The sequence below is a fragment of the Schistocerca nitens genome, chromosome 8 (assembly GCF_023898315.1).
Source record: "Schistocerca nitens isolate TAMUIC-IGC-003100 chromosome 8, iqSchNite1.1, whole genome shotgun sequence".
NCBI lineage: Eukaryota > Metazoa > Arthropoda > Insecta > Orthoptera > Acrididae > Schistocerca > Schistocerca nitens.
The window spans coordinates 471,567,703-471,591,949 of NC_064621.1; the positions used below are offsets into that span (position 1 = coordinate 471,567,703).

Below are 24,247 nucleotides of genomic sequence, written 5' to 3' on the forward strand. Positions count from 1 at the left end.
TTCAGTGTATGACTGCATGTACGTTGTGTGTAATATTTCAGTTCTCGATGTTGTTGAAAATTGACAGTTTCAGAACATGGCTGTAATACTGAAAGATTCATAATCGAATCAGCAATCAACCACAAGTATGGTTCAACATGGGTTATTTGGATCAAACCATGACTGGTTTCAGACTCTTTACAAATGCCCCATTATTTCAAATTCCTTTTTCTGTCGCTGGTGCCTCGTTTTGTATCCTTTATTGATTTTTTCCATTATGTTAGACGTTGCTTACTATTTGGTAGAGTTTACGATGGATTTCGTTCTTGTCTCTATCAAAGCATTTATGAAAAGGTTTTGCAGTCGTTACAACGTGAACTTTCAGCTTGATGACAGCTGTATAAACAATATGAGATAAAAATTATCGGGACAACTGGCTGAAAATGACTTAAAAGTTCGTGGCGCCCTCCATCGATAATGCTGGAATTTAATATGGTGTTGGCCCAACCTTAGCCTTGGTGACAGCTTCCACTCTCGCAGGCATACGTTCAGTCAGGTCTGGAAGCTTTCTTGGGAAATGGCAGCCCATCCTTCACGGAGTGCTGCACTGAGTTGAGGTATCTATGTCGATCGGTGAAGCCTATCACGAAGTCGGCATTCCAAAACATCCCATCTGTACGTTTCAGGTGAGGACTCTGTGCAGGTCAGTCCATTACAGGGATGTTACCGTCGTTTAACCACTCCGCCACAGGCCGTGCATTATGAACAGGTTCTCGATCGTGTTGAAAGATGCAGTCGCCATCCCCGAATGGCTCTTAAGCATTGGGAAGCAAAAAGGTGCTTAAAACACGATGTAGTCATCTGCTTTGATAGTGCCACGCAAAGCAACAAAGGGTACAAGCCCCCTCCATGAAAAACACGACCACACCAAAATACCACCACCTCCGAATTTTACTATTTGCACTACGCACGCCGACATTCACTGGGCATTCGCCATACCCACACCCTGCCGTGGGATCGCCACATTGTGTACCGTGATTCGCCACTCCACAAAACGTTTTTCCACTGTTCAATCGTCCAATGTTTACGCTCCTTACACCAAGCAAGGCGTCGTTAGGCATTTACCATCGTGATGTATGGCTTATTAGGAGCCGCTCGACCATGAAATCAGTTTTCTCACCTCCCGCCTAACTGTCTTAGTGCTTGCAGCGGATCCTGATGCAGTTTGGAATTTCTGTGTGGTGGTCTGGATATATGTCTGTCTATTACACATTACGACCCTCTTCAACTGTTGGCGGTCTCTCTGTCAACAGACGAGGTCGGCCTGTACGCTTTTGTGATGTACGTATCCCTTCACGTTTCCACTTAACTATCACATCTGAAACAGTGAACCTATGGATGTTTAGGAGTGTGGAAATCTCGCGTACAGACGTATGACACAAGTGACACGTAATTACCTGACCATGTTCGAAGTCCGTGAGTTCCGCGGAACGCCCCAATCTGGTCTCTCAAGATGTCTAATGACTACTGAGGTCGCTGAAATGGAGTACCTGGCAGTAGGTGACGGCGCAATGCACGTAATATGAAAAAAGTATGTTTTTGGGGGTGCCCGGACACTTCTGATCACATAGTGTATATCATCTCCGACACGACTCTTACATAGCAAACCAGCTGAGCCTCTGTACCGTCTTAATGACGTTATATGGTATTTCTTGAAAGTGCATGACCTCACACGCGGATGGGCAGATCCTGCCGCGCCTCCTCTGAGAAGGCGATTACGCAGACTGAGGGCCATGCTTCAGGCGGGTTGTCGGCTCCTCGCCTCCTGCGCCTATAACAGGGATGTAAATACACTGCGCCGACATCCTGTGTTGATGTTTTGATCGCGCCTCCAGACTTAGGCCTGCCCATTTACCAACATCTTGGACGCCCTGACGAGCTCGTGAGCTGCAGGCGCCTATTTTAGCCTCTGTCCTAGATCAGTGCAGGGTCTGAATAGGCTTAGTCTTGTTGGAGTGGCAGGCTTTTGCCCTCTGCTGACATTCGAATTGTCATACGCAGCACATTACTCGGGGCGAAGTGGAGGTGGGGCACACGTAGAGACTGTTAAGTATAGAGAATTTTTGTTCTGAATGTGAACCCATTATCGCGCCACCACATATAGGCATCACGAGGAAAAGATATTGTGGCATATGAAATTTTCCCGCTCTCAGCAGGTGAATGGAATAGGAAAGAAAATTGATAGTATTGGTACGTGCACTCTGCAGTGGCTTGAGGAGCATTTGTGTGGATGCAGACGTAATTGTCAACTCTCAACAATGGTGTAACTCGGCCATTCACACATTGTCAAATGGGGCGAAGTTGACCAGTTTGGACTTGTACATTTAAATATTTCTGGAACTAATAAAATTAATGCATTCAACTGAGGGTGAAGTTATCAGTTGTAAGATAACTGGGTTGTTCATGAGAATTTTATACATTGGCTAGCCTAGTTAACACAGTTCTAAAACATGCAGGCTACATATTTCTTCAGCACACCTGATTCACGCTTGGCGGCGTTTTCACTCTGACAGCTCTTATTGTCTCAACTACATGATGCAACAAATAGGACTGCAACCTACCTTCATACAGACACTTCCAGTAATGACTTCATCACTCCACCACTAGACTGTGAACAATGGATGAAGAAACAATTGTCAATAACATTGTTACTGCGTTTATTAGGGCTCACTCATGTCGCATTCGTGAATGTTTGTTCATAGAACCGCTCGAGAAAACACGGTCAATGTCAGATTCCTCCAAGAGTTTTGAAGTTTTATGTGTTTCTATAAATGGGGAAGTACAATTAACTTTTGTTGTTGCTAGAGTCGTTGTGAAGGGCCAATACACGACATATGCTTAGACTTAGGCTGAGTTCTTTTTCGCCAGTCGCATGCGTAGAAGTTGTAACTCATTAAAAAAGTTAAAAAATGAATCTTTCCGAAAACGATTAATGTTCAGATAGTTTCGGAGTGCTGTACGTTTAGCAGTTGTCACTAATTAAGAATTTCGTAACCAGTTCCTCTCAAGTAGAGGAAGTTTAATTATAACCATCCAGTACATCTACGTGTAGATCCTCGATGTAAATAAAAGCTGATATTAGGTTCTGAAATTTGTTTACGTTAGCTTAATTTGGTACGTGCTTCCCAGTCAGGTTGAATAAGCTCCTGTAACTTAAGATTTCACATATTGGATTAGGTATACTTAATTTGTGGTTATACACTTTATTCTTCTACTTGCTGCGAATTTTCCCTATTAATAAAATGTAAAATATGTACGCAAGAATTTGTGTGTATATTGTTTAATCTCCAGATCCAGAATTAAATTGTTGAAGAGGATACACATGTAAATTTACCAGGCACATTTTCAAATTCCAAGACTATTACACAAATTGTCGTTAAAAAAATTTAGGATGCTTCTTCTGTATACAGACTGAAGCGGCGAGTGAGAACTTGTACCAAGGCCGGGAATCGAACCCGGGTTTTCTGCTTACTGTTAGCCAGTAGGCGATCTTGGCACAGCGGTTCACACAGCTACACGCCTTGTTCTTCGTTCCATATTCTCACTGCCACCCCAGTCTGCTTTAAAGTCTCCCTTACACACGAACAGAATCGCCGAGGTTCTCAAGAGTTGTGGAATAGCACCTCATCATCGAACGTAAATACGGGATCCGGGATCCAGACTGGAAACTAGGTGCAGATTTCAGAGACCTTACTGGTATCATACAGATATGATTTTGTGTGTGTAGACTCTTTTTTTCTCAATGCTGTTTCTGTAGCAGTTTGGTCATTACAGTTGTGTATTGTTTCAGAATTTCAGCATTCTTGCTTTGAATTTTCCCTTAATTTTCGTGTGGACAGAATGTAAAACACAGAAACAAAAATAACACGGTTTACACCAAAATTCAACATTAGCTTGCCTTTGCAGATTTTTCACGTTATTACTATCAAACATTGTGTTAAGTGTCTGCGTGTAAATTATCCAGATGCCCTCAGAAAGTCATGACACAATTGTAACCTAATTTATTTATAGATCTTAAAATACAGGTAGACATTCTAAATTCATTGTTTCTAGTTGCCTTGGGTATCGCTTTTACTTTTTTATCTGCTTCTCATCCAGCGTAAAATAAGAGTTGCTTGTTACACTCTCATTACAGTATTAGCGACATGTTACATGACAACCCCTCTCTAAATCCATTTCTCGAGTCGGCCAATCATAACTAATCCGATTCACGAACGATGGCGATTGACTCAGGTCGAGCCCCGGTTAGGAATGAAATTGTTGACGGTTCCAAGCGACAGTTACGGTACCCTAACACACGTGCTTTGCGATTGAGGAAAGAGTGTATCCAGCATATCGTGTGCTTTCTGGCTTATGCAGCATTTGTCGTTTACAAGCATCATCAGCGTTGACGATTTGTAACGAATGGAATAAAAAATAACTAAATTCGCTACGATCACATCTGATACTCGCATCGGTTACGACATTCACAGCAGTACGCTCCTTGGTTGTCAGGAAATGCGTGGCGTAGGTGCGCTGGAGGAGCCTAAACTCGCCCGCCATCGTTCGTGACCCCAACCAGTTAATTCATTATGTCAAATTATAATTTACGTGTTCCATCAGTATCAAATTCGATACAGACAATGAAGGATGTAACGGACAACAATGACAAAACACAAATTTTATTGTTTATCGTTGCACATGTTCTTTCTTCAAAAGTTTCAAGCTGCGCCTTTAATTCAGAAAAATCACATATGCCACGACACACTGAATTTCTTCACGCCGAAACTTCAGGTGTACTGTAAACGCGGTGTGGATGGTTCAGCTACACAAAATTAATCGGTAAGTGCAATTCCATCGCGGTTATATTGAAACACACACCTCAATCAGAGAGATTAGAGCCCACACAGAGGCATACCGACAATCTTTCTTTCCACGAACAATATGAGACTGGAATAGAAGGGAGAACCGATAGAGGTACTCAAGGTACCCTCCGCCACACACCGTCAGGTGGCTTGCGGAATATGGATGTAGATGTCAACGTGTAAGCACCTAAACTACGCTGCCGACCAACTGTCTGACACAAATGTTATGGCCGGCCGAAGTGGCCGAGCGGTTCTAGGCGCTTCAGTCTGGAACCGTGCGATAACTACGGTCGCAGGTTCGAATCCTGCTTCGGGCATGGATGTGTGTGTCGTCCTTAGGTTAGTTAGGTTTAAGTAGTTCTCAGTTCTAGGGGACTGATGGCCTCAGATGTTAAGTCCCATAGTGCACAGAGCCATTTGAACCATTTGAACAAATGTTATACCCAGCGTGCGCGCAGCGCGACAGACGAGGATAATTCCTAAAACATTGTCAGCAGGGAAAGATAACTTTTACTGCTGAATGTAGCTTAACCTATTTCGATACGGGCTTCGTCTATACGTTGCTTTGAAACCGGCACCGCCATGTTGGTTGGTCCAAAACAGTAGCGGACTGCTGTTTACAATTGCTTTTCGTTCTTAATTTCTGCCTTGTGCACGCAGCAGCAGTTGTTGTAAATACGTAGTACGTGTATGTTACCGTGCTTTTGTAACACAATTTCAGCAGGGCAGTTTCATACATTTTCGTGGTCTTACATGCGTATTTGATTCAGTAATAAGGCGTATTAGACATTAATTTAGCTGTTTTATCGTTTCGAATAAACAAGAAGTAATTGATGTGATAAGACTGCTTTCATAATCCGGCATTTTACTTAATGCTGCCTGACAAAACTGATGTTCGGTCTGGGTCTTCTTCCCGAAAATGCTAGAAGCATATTTTGCTGAGTTAGGTCGGTTTCGATTTTCTCTTTCTCACGGCGTTCATACAAACAGCTTTTCAATTTGAATTGATAGGAAATCTAAAATCATATGACAGGAAAGAAACCGCAACAGTAAAAATAAACAGCTTACGCAAAATTCATGTGTGTAGAGGAAAATATTGACCGACATTGAGAATGTGAGATTTCTTTACACCAATAAATGCAAGCTGGCATTTTTGATCGCAACACTTGCACGACTCCAGACTCAAAGGACTGGAAGCTGCTGTTTGGGGCAACTGACATGGCGGATGTCGGCTTCTGGTTTGACATGACAGCTGCCCATATTGTACCTTCATGTCGGTACTCAGTATATAGAAAAACTAAAAAATACCTTTATAAAGCCAAAACAGAGTACCTAACATGGCCTGTGAGGCTGTAGGATCCTCACATGCTTCTCGGGTGATTTCATTTTCGTTAGTGTAATCTCATTCATTTGAATTACAAGAAATACCTAAGCTAATAATAAAAGTTTTAACTGTTTTTGGCTCGGCACCTGCACACAGACTTAAACGACAAGTACCGCCCAACTGGCCCTGACACCGACTCTGTGTGTTAGACTTGGTAGCAGTGTATTTTCCCGAAACTCAGAAAGATGTGAATTCAAGTTTTTATGTTCGATGCCAATGAGCTACGACTTTAAAGATTAGCAAACACAGTAGTTTTTAGTGTGTTTAAAGCACATGTCAGCATTGCTACTTGTGACTCAGGCACTCTGCGGACTACAGATTAAGCCTGGGCCTCTGGCCTGCTTTAAATCACGCGCTTCACTTCTTCTTGTCAACGCCGCGATGTGCTCTGCTAGAGCGAACGACGGCCGCTCCTCCAGACGACCCGAGAAGTTCCGCTCGCGACACTAAGGGTAGAGCTGAATTTACAGCTTTCAACTTTTTCTCTCCTCCAGCATTTACTTCGCGTAAGCACTGCGCATCCTATCTGGTTTAGCTGCTCGAGGGCATGACGTCATATTTGTGTTACAGAAGCAAAGGCTGACGTAATCCAAGTGAACTCACAAGAGGAAGCATACAACTTTTCGTGGGGATGCTCTGACGGGCAGTCGAGATTCATGCGGCGAAAATGCTGAATTGATTCATATGCAGGAGCAGTGTGTTGACCTCCAGCGTGGTAGGCGTTTTCTATGGTGTGCCCAGATCATTTCAAACAAATGCCAAGATGGTCCGTTACACCCGCGCTTGATTTTCATTCTGCATTTAATTTTCAGTTGTGGTAGTGTGGGTAGGGGGGGCGCGAGGAAAGGGGCGGGTGGGAGGAGAATACGAGGGGATGCTGATCAGTCCTTGGCTTTTTCCAATAAAAACTGATGTAGATTAATTCTGATGTTTTGGCACTAAACCTTGGCGAAGTTAAAATCTTGTGGGTTATTAGGCCGCGTCACATTTCCTCTAAAATGATAGACGTTTCGACCCCTTTGCTGAGATCTTCTTCAGGATCTTCCGGTGTCCACTGCTGCTAGAACACTGTGGTCTAATAACCCAGAAGATTTAAACTTCAGTGACAACGACCACGAAAGCCTGCAGACTTGCATTAAACCTTGTTCTTTACATTATACGTGATAGTAACTGCGCAGGTTTTTAATTTCCTGTGCGGGTTTGAAGTGAACATGGCTCACGAAAATAGAGGAAGAGAGTCGTGCTATTAAGTATTGTTTTTAAAGGGAACACGGCCCAATAAATTTGATATATCTGGTACACTGCGTGGTAACTGCTCTTCCTGTTCCACTGTCAAGAATTGGGCAGCAGCATTTAAAACGGGGCATTTCAGCACTGAAAATGAAGCGTCCTGGAGAGGCAACTCGAACCGGAAACCTTGGATGCTGATCATTCTATAATTCTGGATGATCGGAGGATAACTGCTAAAACGATACCAGATGCCATGGGCAAATCCAGAGAATGTGTGGATCATATTATTCACGAAATTTTGGACAGGAGAGAGCTCCCAGACCAATGAGTTCCCAAATGTCTCAGTGCAGACCAAATGCGTGAACGAATTGTTGCTTCACTGTCCATTTTGGTTCAATTTCGCCGGGATGCTGTGGGATTTATGTATCATCTCAGTGGAAGACGATTTATGTGCAGTGAAGGAGCCAGAAAGGCTGCGAAGGAGTGGTCTGCTGCACAATCGAAATCTTTTGAAGTGTGTTAAAGAAGCTGGAACAAAGACGCCTTAAATGTGCTGAGCTCAAAGGGGAATATGTTGAGTAAATAAATTTTGTCAAACCCGTAATAGCATTTTTTCATTATAAAGCCAAGGACTTATCAGCACCCTGTCGTAAAAGATTAACACCAACAAAAGCAAAACAAGGTTAATCAAATACGGAGTCGAATTAAGTGAGGCGATACTGAGGGAATTAGATGAGTAAACGATGCACTATAAGTAATGGAAGAATTTTGATGTTTGGGCAGTAAAGTAACTGATGATGGGCGGAATATAGGGATTACTGTACGAGGGGCGCTTGAAAAGTCAGTGCAAAAATAGAAACTACTTGCGTGTTTGGGGTAAGCATTTTTTATTTTTCGACATAGTCTCCTTTTAAGACACTTCATCCAGCGTTTTTATAATTTGTTGTTCCCTTCCGAATAATAGGAATTCTCCAAGTCAGCAAAAACAGCTATTAGTTGCTGCAACCACCCCTTTGTTTGAATAAAATCTTTGTCCCGCCAGCCATTTCTTCAAATTGTGGAACAAATAGCAGTCAGAGGGAGCCAAGTCTGGAGAACAGGGGAGGGGAGGGGGTGTGAAACGAGTTGTAATCCTATTTCCATTAACTTTGCGAACACAACTGCTGAGGTGTGTGCGGGTGCATTGTCGTCATGGAAAAAGACTTTTTTGCGGTCCAGTCGCCGGCGTTTTTCTTGCAGCTCGGTTTTCAAACGTCCAGTAACGATGAATAAAAGGCACCTATAATAGTTTTACTCTTTTCCAGATAGTCGGTGAAGATTATCCCTTGCGAGTACCAAAAGACAGTCGCCACAAACTTTCCGCGAGTACCAAAAGACAGTCGCCACAAACTTTCCGGCCGAATGAATGGTCTTCGCCTTTCTTGGTGGAGATTATCCCATGGTAACCCATTGTTTAGTTGGTGTTTGGTCTCAGGTGTATAGTAATCATGTTTCATCCACCGTGATGAAACAACGCTTAAAGTCCTGCGAATTCTTCGTGCTCAGCCGCAAACCATCCCTGCAACACTTCACACGATTCCGTTTTTGGTCAAGCTTGAGCAGTCGCGGAACCCATCTTGCGGATAGCTTTTTCATGTCCAAATGTTTATGCAAAATATTATGTACCCATTCATTCGAGATGCCCACAGCACTAGAAATCTCATGCACCTTAACTCTTCCATCATCCGTCACCATATCATGGATTTTATCAAAGATTTCTGGAGTCGTAACCTCCACAATGCGTCCACAACGTTCAGCATTACTTGTGCCCATATGGCCACTCCGAAAATTTTGAAACCACTTATAAACAGTTCTAATCGAAGGTGCAGAGTCACTGTAATGTTTATCAAGCTTCTCTGTTGTCTCCTGAGGCGTTTTGCCTTTCATAAAGTAATGTTTAATCACCACATGGAACTCTTTTTCGTCCATTTTTTGACAATCACTTGACTTCCTTGATTCACACGAATGTCAAACACAAAGAAGTAGACCAATATGGCTGAAATTTGATGTGCGTTATTTCCAAAGATGTTACTAACTAAACATGGCCTCGATACGCGCCAGTGGTGCCATCTCACGGACTTTGCACGGACTTTTCAAACGCCCGTCTTAGACTGGCAATGGCAAGAAAAAATTCTTTTTTCTGGAGATGAGAAAGTTGTTAATATCGAATATAGATTTCTTAGGATGTCTTCTCTGAATGTATTTGTTTGGAGTGTAGCCTTGTATGGAAGTGAAACGTGGACAATAAACAGTTCAGAAAGGACGAGAATAGAAGCTTTTGAGATATGATGCTAGGGAAGAATGCTGAAGATTAGATGGGTGAATCATAAGAACAAAGGAGGAGGCACTGAATAGAATTAGAGAGAAAAAAAGTTTGTTGCACAACTTGACTAAAAGAAAGAACTGGTTGATAGGAGACATTTTGAGACATAAAAGGCTCTTCAGTGTAGCACTGGGGGAATTGTGGGAGGTGAAAACTGTAGAGGGAGACCAAAAGGTGAATTCAGTAGGTTCGGAAGGGTGTAGGTTGCAGTAGTTATTCGGAGTTCGAGACTTGCAAAAAATACAGTACTGTGGTAAACTGCACCAAACGAGTCCTAGGAGTGAAAACCAACAACATTGAGCAAGCTGTGAAGGAAGCGAAGCAGAAATGTGGATGGGAAATTGAAGTTCAGGGAGAAGAAATAAAAACTTAGAGGTTTGCTCAGTCGCTTACGACATCATCGTCGACGGGATCTTAAACAGTAATCTACCTCTAGTGGAGTCGGTCTTGTGCAGCCTAAGAAATACTTCGTTTTTCAAGACGATCATGCGGCACGAAATAGAAATAAGCTGCATTTTCTGTACACAATATGACCTTCCCCTTTACAGGGGTGACCTAACAGAGAACTACAGTGTTTTTATCTTCCGGGGGCTCTTTGAAAAGGCTCTAGCTCGCTAAACACGTCGTCAGTTCACCATAATAGCCGTTTTGTTCGCTAGACTTAAGCTCCTATATTAGTCAGTGAATGTTGGTCACTTAATGTAGCACCCACTTCGCCCACCAAAATAACACTCTTTACGAGGATAATACTTCAAATTAACAACAGCCCTGAGAAGTTAAGCGTACAGTTTGATTAAAAATAGACTTGTTGCACTATAGAACAATGAGGTCAATTCATATAGGTTTCGCAACAGTCTTCAGCCAAGATCTTGTCATGAGGAACGTTTTGGAGCAGTGTTTCGTGCCCAGTGAAAAGTCCGGACCCTTCTAGAGAGACGCCCCAATATCTCATAGAAGGCAACGTACAACTCCAGCAGAACTGCGTAGGTGGTTTTGGGAGATTATCATCTACAAAAAAAAAAAAAAATTGTTTGAGGCACCGCAATGGCTATCCAGGCACCTCAGGGCATTCCACACCTCTCAGTATATACCTGACAGTTTTTTGGTCATCGTCGCTTGGTTTCTACTAGTGTCACTAGGCCACAGCGGATTAAAATTTTACTATCGTCTACAAAACGCGTGTTCAGTACTTTGCTTTATTTGTTTCTGTGGTGACTAGTGTCGGAGGAAACCCACTTCCCGTGATGACAGGATCTCATCTACCGCAAGTTTCCTCGAGTTGGTCTCTTCGACTGTAGAGTATCCAGAACAGAATAGAGTTGAATAATATAGACATTTACTGTCTCTCTCCATCAACTGTAATAAAGACAACGTATCCCTGCAATGATTACTCTCCGACTGACCTACCTCAGAATTTTTTTGCGCAAGTTGCGGCGATATTGGCTGTGAATTACAAGCAATCATCGATCCAGGGCAGCGATTTGTCCATACAAGTGCAATCTGCGGGCTGATCGTGACTCCTGCGATCGGTCGCTGCGATCATGTGTGCGCACCTGCATTAACTCGCAGGCAGTCTCTCCAGCATTATCGCTTGTCAGTCTGGCGCTTGCTTCGTCCATGCAACACACATTCGATTTACCAAATAAACTCAACCAGTGTTTCGAACGCCACCGTGCCTTGGAGTTTTGCTATGGAAAATTAACTGCTGTGTTCAGCAGCAGTGACAGTTGGTCAGCGTAAGTCGACTAATAATTAATTGTTGAAACAGCTAAAATTTATTAAGCTTGTTTTGAAACTCTGCTGTGGACTATCTTCTAAGAACGTGTACCAACCTAAATTATATGCTGTTTACCTTCCAACATTTTTGAAAGAGTCGACAATTTTGGGGATATCTTTAAGTTTACTATGTACTTTCATAGAAATACTCTTAGTTTCCAGATTCGTTCTTCCTGTTTTTCTTGATATGTCCCCAATAATTCTTATCATGCTGCTGGAGGAAATAACAATATTGTTCTTGAAAATACATTATGATACTCTGATTTTGCAAACGAAATTTGCGGGACGATTCATAACCATCTGTCCCCCTCGATGCTCATTTTGAGTGAATCCTGATACTTTCTGTAATCTAGGACTCGGTAGCATTTAATCCACTTACCTAGCAAACTTTTTAGGACAGCAGTTTGCTAACAAGGGAACCTCCCCATCGCACCCCCCTCAGATTTAGTTATAATTTGGCACAGTGGATAGGCCTTGAAAAACTGAACACAGATCAGTCGAGAAAACAGGAAGAAGTTATGTGGAACTATGGAAAAATGAGCAAAATACACAAACTGAGTAGTCCATGGGCAACATAGGCAAAATCAAAGATGGTACGCGCACAGGAAGCGCCGTGGTCCTGTGGTTAGCGTGAGCAGCTGCGAGCGAGAGGTCCTTGGTTCAAGTCTACCCTCGAGCGAAAAGTTTACTTTATTTTTGCAAAGTTATGATCTGTCCGTTCGTTCATTGACGTCTCTGTTCACTGTAATAAGTTTAGTGTCTGTGTTTTGCGACCGCACCGCAAAACCGTGCGATTAGTAGACGAAAGGACGTGCCTCTCCAATGGGAACCGAAAACATTTGATCCAGGAAAACACGTCTGATATATTCTATACGACACTGGTGACGGCATGTGCGTCACATGACAGGAATATGTTGTCGACCCACCTAACTTGCACACTTGGCGAATTGATAAAAAGATTCTTCTACCTTGTCCGAGTTAGGTTTTCTTGTGGATGTGGTAATCACTCCCAAAAAAGTGATGAAAACACAAGAGTGTGTCACATAAACTGCAACAAATGAATGCAACAGTTTCACAGTCGCACAGTTTTCTGTGTGCTCTGTCAAAACATATGTTTTTAACGTTTTCAAATTTTTCCGTGTGTAGACCGTCAAATCCTGCATATGTCCAAGCAAATCTGAACATGTCCTGGAATTCTGGAGAGCGAAATTGATTAGGTGCGAGTACGTGAACTCTGATAATTGTCTGAAAATAAAAGTTTTAACTTTTTACTGGAGGGAAGACTTGAAGTAAGGACCTCTTGTTCCGCAGCTGCTCACGCTAACCACGGGACCACGGCGCTTCCTGTGTCCATGTCATCCTTGATGTTGCCTATGTTGCCCATGGACTACTCAGTTTGTATATTTTGCTTATTTTTTCATAGTTCCACACAACTTCTTCCTGTTTTATCGATTGATCTGTGTTCAGTTTTTCAAGGCCTATCCACTGTGCCAAATTATAACTAAAACTGAGGGGGGTGCGATGGGGAGGTTCCCTTGTAAGTAGAATAAGGCTGTGTTACAGAGGACATTCCGGTTATGCTTTTCATCAACGCCAGATGAGTTCTAAACTATTTTCAGTCTGTATTTCGCAATTACATTTCGAATTCTTCACATTTTTTCTCATTTATTACTCTCATAGCTTAACTAAAAGTATGCACTAGTGGGTTTGCAGTCTCAAAGTGTACGTGCATAAAAATATCAATGGCAACGCTGCCATTGGTAAGTTATTGAGGGAAAGCAAGGCTGTATGAAATGGCAAGGAATTTAAAAGTACTGCTTTTGAGTGGGTATGCGCTAAACATTTAAATTATTTCTCCGTAGTATTACTCCATTACGTTTAGAAGTGAAAAAGTTTATTCATGAGTCTAGTTTTATATGTGACGCTGCAGGCTTTCTTGTTGTATTCCAGTGGTAAAATCTTCTCAGGTGATCGGCCGAGCAATGACGCGATCTTGTTGCAAACTTTCAGTGAGCCTCGTACCCTTCATCTTCGCCTGAAGATAAAGGGTTCGAAACGCATCGAAACAGTGCGACAAGGTAGCCATCACATGAGAAGATTTTATCGTACGTCTAGTTGTTTCATGAGTATCTAAGTCTCCAAATGTACTACTGATAAAGTACAAGATGCCTCTTGTTGCAATTGACTTGCCCGCATATCGTGGTCGTGCGGTAGCGTTCTCGCTTCCCACGCCCGGGTTCCCGGGTTCGATTCCCGGCGGGGTCAGGGATTTTCTCTGCCTCGTGATGGCTGGGTGTTGTGTGCTGTCCTTAGGTTAGTTAGGTTTAAGTAGTTCTAAGTTCTAGGGGACTGATGACAATAGCTGTTAAGTCCCATAGTGCTCAGAGCCATTTGAACCATTTTTTTGCAATTGACTTATTGACATAACGCTACCGGTTTGGACATGAAAACAAATTGTCAAGTGGAGACATGTTTTGATTCAGGGTAGTGAACTATAGGAAAAGCGAAATAGGCTTCAATGAAGCTGAAATCAGTTCTTCATCCATAACTGGAATGTGCTTTTTCCTTACTTTTTCACATGGAAACAGTTGCTTTCAAACGAATGAATAGGAGTCAAACGCTTCATTTGGGAAATTTGAGGTACAGTATTTCAGATGCCAGTTCATTGAGTTTCTATGTTGATGTTAAAAAGTAATTGCTTATTTTTGTGTCTTTAGTATGATATTAAAACAAGCATAGCAGTGTTAAATTTAAGTTGGTGGAAATTAACATTTTTTGTCTTGCAGGGCTGTTGGAGTCAGCACATGGACTCAGCGGTTCTCCTGCGATAACGTCTACGACTCTCTCAGAAGTTGTTGTAAATCCCGGTGAAAATTATACAATAACATGCGAGGGCGATGCGTCGATAATCTGGAATTATCCCAACATTTCGGTAAGCTAAAATCTAGATTTTTAAATTAATTTTTTATTTTATTTTTTATTTTATTTTATTTTGCGCACAAACGCCCGTATCGATTTAGTAGTATGTAAAGCCAAAGCTATTGTCTTTAAATCCCCATTAAGAACACTCTTGTATGCAACTGCAATTACTGAAAAGCTAAAAAAGGCATTCGAACGAATTTATCTCAGCAGTAAACTTCAGAGTAATACGACCAAACAACTGTTTCCTAAATTTGCGAGGTACCTTAGGCGAATTATATCACAGATAGAAGCAACAAAGGCTACGATGTTGGCAAACTTGATACTTCTGAAGTTCCTAGGAATGAAACCCCCTGTATGAAGCGCACAGCTGCCTTGGAAGCGTGTGTTGTTCTTCGTGTACACCAATAACACGGTAATGAAGGTGAATAAATTCTAACTGCAAGCAACAATTATGGAAGTGAACAATGGCTGATTACAGGGCACCGAAGCAGCCAAAAACAGTTATTGCCACTAGAACGATGATCGATGTGTTAATTTGCCTTTTTTTTTCTTCTTATTCCCCATGTTTATTCCTGATTGATATCTGAGGCCATCGCAGCTTGTGGTACCAATCAAAAAATACAAAATACCCAGAGGTCACTCTTAAGACTATTTCTCGAAAAAGTTCAACAAATACGATATTGTAGTGCCTGGGTTGTTCTGAAGTACGATGGATGCGTTATTGTCCGAAGAGAAGGGCAGTGTGGCGACTGCAGTCGTTACGAAATACATTAAATGTATTCGCAGTTGTCATTCCATTATACAGCCGATGGTCGTTCATATTCCCATCTGTGGGTTAATTTCATGTGTCCAACAAACGTTTTGCTTAAAGGCAGGCTGAAGGAGATTGGCTAAGGAACTGGAAATGCTTTAAAATGACATTAAAATACATTGAATTGATTCTTTGAGCAATCGTTATAGCTTTAGTACATTAGTTTGTATATGAGGCGCTGAGAACTATAAGGGCCTAGAGCACATAATCCTCGATTTTGAGTTTGTAGGATTTTTTCATGCTTCTGACATCTGGTGATCGTACGTTGTCAGTTTTATCTGTGCTGGAGGCCCATACTGTATGTATGAACGTTCACATTGATATATCTCTAGAAATAAATTGCTGCATGTATGAAAGACCACCACTGGAGAACGGCTGGACCGATTTGGTTTTTTTTTTGTTTTTTTTTGTTTTTGTGTTGGTTGTTGTCAAAGGTTTATATGAAAAAAATTGTGGATCTCCAACAGGAAAGTCGGAAATTAAAATCAGTTGTGAAAGATCATCACTTGAGAAGTATGGTAATGGTATTTTTGGAATGATGATTAAAAAAAAACTGCGTTCAGTTTGACATAACTGCTGTCGCAGGCTTTCATAACAAAAAAGAGTTTGACAGTTTTGTCTGTATATAATGTATATAAATGCAAATGTAATATGTAAAGGGAAAACGTTACCAAAATTCTCTAAAAGCCCTTGACCAATATACTACAAATTTTTACACAATACTCTGCTGAACATTCATGCGGAAAATGTCATCCAGAGGAAGGTGGGGGAGATAAGAAGAGTGACGTGGGGAAGGAACTTATACACATTGATAGGGGGGGAGGGGCAGGAGGAGGAGGAGGAGGAGGAGGAGGAGGAGGAGGAGGAGGTGGTGGTGTATGTATTTAGCAATTGTGAAGAATTGCCGGCAGCAAATATGCATTGGTCTTTGTGACTTCTATTGTTTTGTGACAGGAACAGATGTGTTCGACACCAACTAATGCCCTGTCAGGTACAATGTGACCCACAGTTTATCAGGGTTATGACTCCTGTTGGCTGCTGAAGGAGTGTCCTGACAGCAGATGTTTCCCCTGTAAATCAAGTGGTCTTTAGTGTATGTGAATGCTGTTTCCAGGCTTTACTATCCTCATCAATCTGTTCCTTAAGACATAATGTACAACACCTCAGAATTTGTCAATATATTCTTATTACAATGTGTATGTATTTATATTATGTATTAAGTTACTGTACATATCACTGTGATGGGATATTGCCATGTTTACAAAACATGTGCCAGTGAGTCTGGTGCCAGCTCTAACCTTCTGGTGCTAAAAGGCTATTAATTATATCTGTTTTTCTGCTTCTAGGACAGTGAACCCAACATACGTACAACTTGGAGGGATGGAAAATACATATCGTCAATTCAGTTGACAGATATAACATATAAGGATGTTGGATATTACCATTGTTCATTCGATAATAACAGTGAGAAAAATACATCTATATACTTGTATGTGAAAGGTGAGAAGAGAATGTCAAAGTAAAGTTGTTGGCTTATTAACTGCTTAGTTTCAGTGCATGAACACTATTACACATGTGCAGGGGCACAGACTTACAAAAAATATTGAGGGGGTTGGGGCAGGCACACTGGGGGTCTTGCCCTGCGAAATTTTCTAAATTTTAGATGAAAAATAGTGAGTTTTTAAGCATTTTAGAGTCATATGATCAGCATTGGAACCCCAAAAATTTGACTCTCGATAACTCGACACTGCGGGAAACTCAACAAGCCTGACACATTTTGTGGCTTTGAAAAAAGAAACAAAACATAACACACACAGTATTTTCATATAAATCTAATTTAATTTACAGTAATAATCATGCTTTTAGACTATTGAAGAACAGTGAATGTATAGCTCTGACAAGAATGAAAATATATTTAAATAAATCCTAAACTATCATTAAAAGAATAAAACATAAAATATTGCTGTCGCACAGTAATAACACTTTAAGAAGTGAAATAGCTAATTTAAGCTTGCTTTGAATAAGGCTCAGAGTTCATCAAATAAAAACAATATCTTAAAGCTAATGCTTTAATACAATTAATGCAGTTAATACAGTATGGCTAATACTTTCAGTAAAAAAAGTATGTAAATAGCGGGTTTTAATTGGGTTTTACACCCTAATAGTAATACAGTACTAAACTAGTACTAATATTTCGAAACTGAAAATTTAACATTATGTATGTATTTAATTATCCATTTTATAAAGATTTTTAATATTGTTCTAAATGCCATTATTAGGGCTAGAGTGTCTTTAGAAAGTTGCAAATGTTGACCATCTGACTGGATTACTGAATATGAAGTTGCTGATGACTGGTCGGATATCCAGTAACAAAAACGTCTCGGTGGGCACGAAGAACAGCAAAGTTGTTCAATTGCTTCTGTCCCATTGTTGATAGGAGATACGACCTCAGGCGTCTAAGGGCACTAAATGACCATTCTGCTGTTGCTGTCATGATTGGAACTACATGAAGAAGCTTAATGCACTTCACTACTTCACATAACATTTCTTCAGCTTCAGGCTCTTGTGTAATGTACTTTCTTACATCATGCATGGTTTTTAAGACCAGTTGTTTTTTATAGCGATATTGGCTAACATATTCAAGTGTAAGCACAGTTTCTCATTGTCTGCATCATTTTTGAGAAACTTAGTTGATTTTTCCAAATTTGTTTCACCTCTGTTTACTAAAAGCAAGCACTCTTGCTGCAATGACCTGTGCGAGTCCGGTTGAAGCAAACCGCTCAGTAATGCAAGATTGCACTGTTTCCCAAGCTTCAATGTAAATAGCTTTGTAGAATTCCTTTGGGGTTTTGAAAGCGTGCAGTGAGCTGGCTTTGTTGTTTTCATACTTCTTTGGTATACTTAGATTCCGAGGAAGGGAAGGATCATCAACTTGTGAAGGTTTTTCTTTTAAACACAATTCCCAAAAGTGTTCAGAACTATCACACGTTACATTGAATATACAAATCAAGCCCTCATATATTTTTTCCAGATCAACACCACTTAGGTGAGAGTATTGAATTTTTTCATTGACATCCTGTACTAGGTTCACTGCATGGCAATAAAGATGTAAAAAGAAATGAGTCTTGAATTGTAACATTGACTCAAGGTATCCTGCACATTTGTAACCTGCCTCAGTTTTGTCCTCTGCAGAAAATGTTTCAAAAAGCTTGAGAAGTTCTTCAAAGTTTTTCTGTATTCTTAAGATACTAGCTCGCATAGTCCATAGTTAGGCAAAGGGTTCATAGACCAGCTTGGCCGTTGGCGCTCTCTCAGCGTACACTTCTGAAATGTCCCATCCTTTTGTTGGATTCTGTTACGGTGTTTATCAAGTCCTTGGCTAAAGCCATGATATCCCTCATTAGATGTAAGATGGTGGAGACTGTCTACAACTGCCAAGTCTAAACTGTGAGCAGTGCATTCCACATAACGTGCTTTTGGTTGTACATCCAAAAAACTTTTTTTTTAGTCCTTTGAACTTACCTTTCATATTTGAGGCACCATCAGAACACTGTCTTCTTAAGTTATGCATTGACAAATCAAGACAAGCAAAAACATCTTTTATAGTACTAAACAGAGTTTGTGATTCAGTGTTGGGCATCTCGTATAAGCCAATAAAGTCTTCATTGATGGTTGAGTAATCATAGACAGTATGAATACAAAATGACACTTGTTTGTGAATCAAAGAATCACTTGTTTCGTCAACCATAATAGAAAAATGTTCAGTCTTCTTGATTGAAGCCAATACCTTTCTCAAAACAGACTTTCCTAGTAGATCAATGATCTCATTTTGAATATGGTGGGACGTCCACTTTTTTCCTGAGCGCCCTAACTAATCTTTAAACTCAGGTATGTCATTCTTTGACTTCCAACAATTGAAAAAAATTTGAGTTTACATCTTCATGCACTCTAATTGCTGGTCCTTGTCAGCATAGAAATTGCATGGTAGTAAAAACTGTCTCAAGAGCTAAAAGGCCTTTCTTCGTATCACTATCTAACTGTTCATTCAATTGGAAGGCCACACTTCGGTTAGTGATAGAACTTAGTTTCAGAACACCTTCTTTGTGCGTAAATGTATTTTCATGGAGATATAATTTTTCCAAAGCCTTTTTCCTGTTAGAAAACCCTACGGAAGTAAATGCATCTTCTTTTTTCGAAGAAGATTGTAATAGATTTTTAGCATCTGCCTCGTTGCAGGTTTTGCAAAAAAGTTTTTCAGTAGATGCTTCATATTCTAGCTACGTATATTTCATCAACCAAGACTTCTGAAATGATCTTCCCTTACTGGATTGTCCAGGTTTCGGCTGTGAATGGTTCTCACCTGAAGGTGACAAAGCAATTGATGACACAATAATTGTTGGAGGTTGACTTGCAGTATCAACTACTTCTGAGCACACCTTTTTGGTAACAAATTTATCCATTCCAAACCTAATTCACAATACACTAAGAGACTAAAGTATACGAATAAAATATAGTAATATAAAATAGTCCACTAGACACTGAAGTCGGAACACTAAACGCGTCTGCAGCATGCACTGAACGAAACTGTCCACATGGAACGACTGCAACAGCAGGGTGGGCTTTATATAGCTACAGCGTTATAATGTCTCGAAGCGTCAAGGTGACACGAGGCTGAGGGTTCCAGGTGCCTCTACTCCAGTCCTTTTGATGTCGCCACAGCCGCAGCGCTGGCCCGCTGGCGTCAGACTTTACCCGAAGGTTCGCGCACCGGGGCAAATTCTAAGTGTGCTCGCAGCACCGTACCACTATCATGATTCACACCACTCATTTTCAGTTAACCTGCTTACTACTGTAATAATTATTTGTTTCAACTCATTACTGAATATGTTTTAAATGGTAACTATAGTCAATCAAGGAAAATAAATTCCGACATAATTTTGCAATTTCACAGAGCATAATATAACTGATAATTTTCTTAAATTATTGAGGGGCTCCGCCCTCCCCCACCCCCCAAACGAATTTTTGAGTAGGTTCGGGCCCCCTCAGACCCCAAGGAGTCAGCGTCTGTACACATGTGGCTTGTTGTCTCTGTGAGTAAGTTCCGGAGTGTAAATACAGAGATTCAATCCCTACAGTGTAGGAAAAAGGTAGATCGCTACTTACCGTAAAGAAGACATGTTAAGTTGTAAACAGGCACAATTAAGAAACACAAAGCTTTCGGTTACAGCCTTCATCAGTAAACTAGTTTTTGTTATGGGGTCATTAGTTTAAATTGCACTTTTAACTATGGTTTTAAGTATGGGGATACTAGATAAGAATTTAATCAGGCTTATTTTCTTGGGCGGGGGGAGGGGGGGGGGTGTGAGGAGATTTGATATGCCAACTGATAAAAATGGCTTCTTAAAAAATTGAATAACAGTAGGTGGCAACCTGCTCATAATGAGATACATGGTAAATGCTTGATGCAACGTCATGTTTGACTGAAGTAGCCACAAATATAAATTTTTCTATTGTTTTGTGTTTATGTGCTTGTGATTAGGATTTCACGTATTAAGAAGCAACTCTTGTGTAGTGTCTAAGCTGAAGACATTACATATCAGTTTTAAGCAGAATGAATTTGTGACCAGTTTTGAAGCTTCAAGGCTTTGTATTCATACATGTTAGACAAATAGTCAGTGTCATATCCCTTTGGCAAGTATACTGGTTTATCATAAGGCAGCATGCTCGGGTGCAATCGCTATGCAACTGACAAGTTAAGCTAAACTGCGGGTTGCAGTAAAATAATAGTTTTTACTCTCCACAATAAAATATTTATGTGGAGACATCACCATCTTTTCTATCGTTACGGAAGCAACAAGAATTCATTCAGCTCTACTACAAAATCATTTTCTACTTTTGGTCCAGCTAATTTTCTGCGCTCCCACTCATTGGTAAGCTTGTTGTTCTTACCCCAAGTAGTATTATAGCTGGATATTGGCAGTTTATTTTGTCATTGTCACAAGATTAACACTTTCACAGACAGAAACTTACTAGTTAGTTGAATTTTGCTGTCTAACTTAAATCTGTTGTTGCAGAATATCTTTACTTTCAGCTTACTTCATTATAATTTTCTAATAATGTTGTACAATAACTGCCTAATCACTGCTTTTATCCAGTTGCACTTCATTTCTTAATTCCCATTCAAATATTTATCTCATATATTGCATTTGATGTTTTGTTCTGCATCTATTATTGTTTTGTCACTCCCTTCACTTTTGAAACTTTCTTTCTTCATAATAGTAAGACCAGAAAAAAGGAACCTGGCATTTCAGTGATACTTAGTGCAACTACATGACATGCAAAAACTGTATCAGACCAGGACTGAAATATGCCTCCTTGAATTTAGATTCTTGCCCATCATGGAGAAGCTCGTATCAGCTGCTATCCAGGTATGTCTCATTGCCCATCGTCACATATTCAGTTCTGCCAGTAACTCTCCCCTTCTTTCCAAACTAAACAGAAACTCTCCTGGATATCCTGCAGCACCTGCACTCCTTTAAGGAAAAGTTCATTTATTTTATTCGTTTTATGCATATGTTAATTTCGTTAGAAATATCTGTCTGTGATGGATAATGAACTCCCACATTTAACTGTGATCTTTTGCTTTGTACTACTTAATGAGATACATGTATTATTTTGTTGCCACAGATACGAAGAACCTGCTTACATATAGTGACATAGTCTTTGCACCAGTACATGGTATACAGTATCAGGACATTGTCATTCCTTGTAAACCAACATACCCTGAAGTGAAAGTGACCCTCTGCCGCAATGGTGATGAGAAAGTAAGTATTTCGTGGGTAAATGTGCAGTGTGAGTTTATTTGTGTATTTTCACTGTACAGGGTGTCCCAGGATGAAAGGTCAAAGCTAACAAGTGTGGTAAACATGGGCTCCAAAATGCGTACCTTGAGAGCTGTGACCACTTATTCATCTTTGTTACTGTGCTACACAGCTATTGAACAAGTGCTCACAGCTCTTAAGGTATGCATTTCAGAGCCCATGGTTTGAGTGATTGTTCCTGTCATATCCTGGAATATTGACTATTCTTTGTTGGTCATCCTGTATGCATGATTATTCACAAGTACCTCAAGATTTCAGATGATGACTGCATGTAAACTGAAAGATGCACAGAAGATACCGACATACTGGTGAATAGAGCATCTTTACAAATATTTAATTTTCATTACAGGTGTTTCAATAAGGGTCCTGTTTGTGTCAACATGTACATAAGCGATTACAGTTGCTGACACAAATTGCCTGGGAAAGTGTCTCAGCAGCTCTTTTTCGGAAACCTTTTCATTGGATTGCCTGCCTGCACGTGCAAACTAATTTGATGCGACACTATGGAGCAGATGAATTGTCTACACCTTCCGACATTCTGCCTCCTAGTGCAACTTGTTATAGTTGTTGCGTAGATGTCATATGAAATTCTGGAGGTACTTGGAAATGGCCCCATATTCTGTGGATTTTTCTGTATATGTGTTTTCAACGGTATCTTTACAGAATAATGTGTTTTCAACGGTATCTTTACAGAATAATGTGTTTTCATTAAAATACTTCTGGTGAATTCATTTTCACCTGGCCTACAAAAAATGACTCACAATTGTTTCTCCAAACAATGTTAAGTGGGAAGATCAGAAAGTGACACCAATAATTTTGTTACCAAAAAGTTTACCGATAACAGAGCAAAAATGAACGTACTTCTTTCACTTACATTCCTACATAGTCAACAACATTAATACTTTTCTCCCTTTGTGGTATCAGTTTCAATATGCCCTGTTTGTAAAAGTCTGTTCGGTCAGAGTATAGTCATCTGCAGACCCTGATTTCACTTCCACATCTGTTGCAAAGCATTGGCCAATCAGTGTTTTCTTCATGGGACTAGACAGATGGTAGTCTGATGGTGCAAAGTGTGGACGGTATAGTGGTTGCTGGAACACCTCCCACCCAAATTTCACATGAACAGGAGCAATGATGGGGAGGAGGCTGGGGGAGGGGGGCGGGAGGGGGGGGGGAGAGCATCGTCATGTAGAAGTTTGACACTAACAGTGTTAATGTCATGACTGCAGCATTCACAGTGATCTCATGTTCAACGAAGTCCACTAATAACACAGCGTGCATATCTCGGGACACTGCCACAAGCACTTTTGTAGTAATTAAGACCTTAGTTTCTCCTCCTGTATACAATGCTAAAGTAACACAGCCTCCCTAAGGTCCACAACGAAGGTGTTCCTCTTCGTCAGATTGTGAGTAACATTGGTGCTCTGACGTATCATGTATAAAACACATTGCTACTCTGTTGAGCCCTGTAGTACTTTTGTGTGAGAGTCACATTAAGAACTCGGATTTCTTTTGCTGATAGAGGGAATGTGTTTGAATGACACTGATATTGTAGTAAGTCGTGACGTGATCTCTCTCTTCACTTGTGTTCCTTGGTCTAATTCATTACAGTTGATCGAGTTTAGTTTGGTGGTGAATTAACAAACCTGTTTCGAAATGTTTTGACTTCCATTTACTTTATATTCAGTGACCCAATAAGAGCAGACAGATGGAGTAGCAATGCGAAGCTAATTATCGCCTATTAATGCCAATTTGTTTAAATTAAAGTTTTTGAGAAATGTGCCTAAGAGCAGGCAGCTTTGAAGCCTGTGTGTTTTTTCAGATATTTAGACGGTACTCTTCTTGTTTGCCGTCGTGGCACTGAGAATGTGAAGGAGTTTCTAAAACACTTAAACACCTGAGTTCAATCCACCTGAATATTTGTTTCATGATGGAGATGGAAAAGGATGGCTGTCTTCCTTTCCTAGATGTGTTCGTCAGGAAGAAGGCGGGTGGTAT

At 40.7% G+C, this 24,247-nt stretch overlaps 1 protein-coding gene across 6 annotated transcripts in view; it reads left to right on the forward strand.

Moving 5' to 3' along the window:
- LOC126198831 (vascular endothelial growth factor receptor kdr-like) overlaps nucleotides 1–24,247 on the forward strand; it is a 609,899-nt gene that overhangs the window by 416,329 nt on the left and 169,323 nt on the right. Inside the window, exons 2-4 of one of the 6 annotated variants that reach the window (XM_049935409.1) lie at nucleotides 14,422–14,567; nucleotides 16,715–16,868; nucleotides 22,056–22,192. The exons of 3 other annotated variants lie outside the window; for them this stretch is intronic. In XM_049935409.1, coding sequence (XP_049791366.1) covers nucleotides 14,422–14,567; nucleotides 16,715–16,868; nucleotides 22,056–22,192 — 437 coding nt within the window. The remainder of the gene's footprint in view (nucleotides 1–14,421; nucleotides 14,568–16,714; nucleotides 16,869–22,055; nucleotides 22,193–24,247) is intronic. 2 more of the 6 variants (XM_049935408.1, XM_049935407.1) reach the window with 2 other exon arrangements.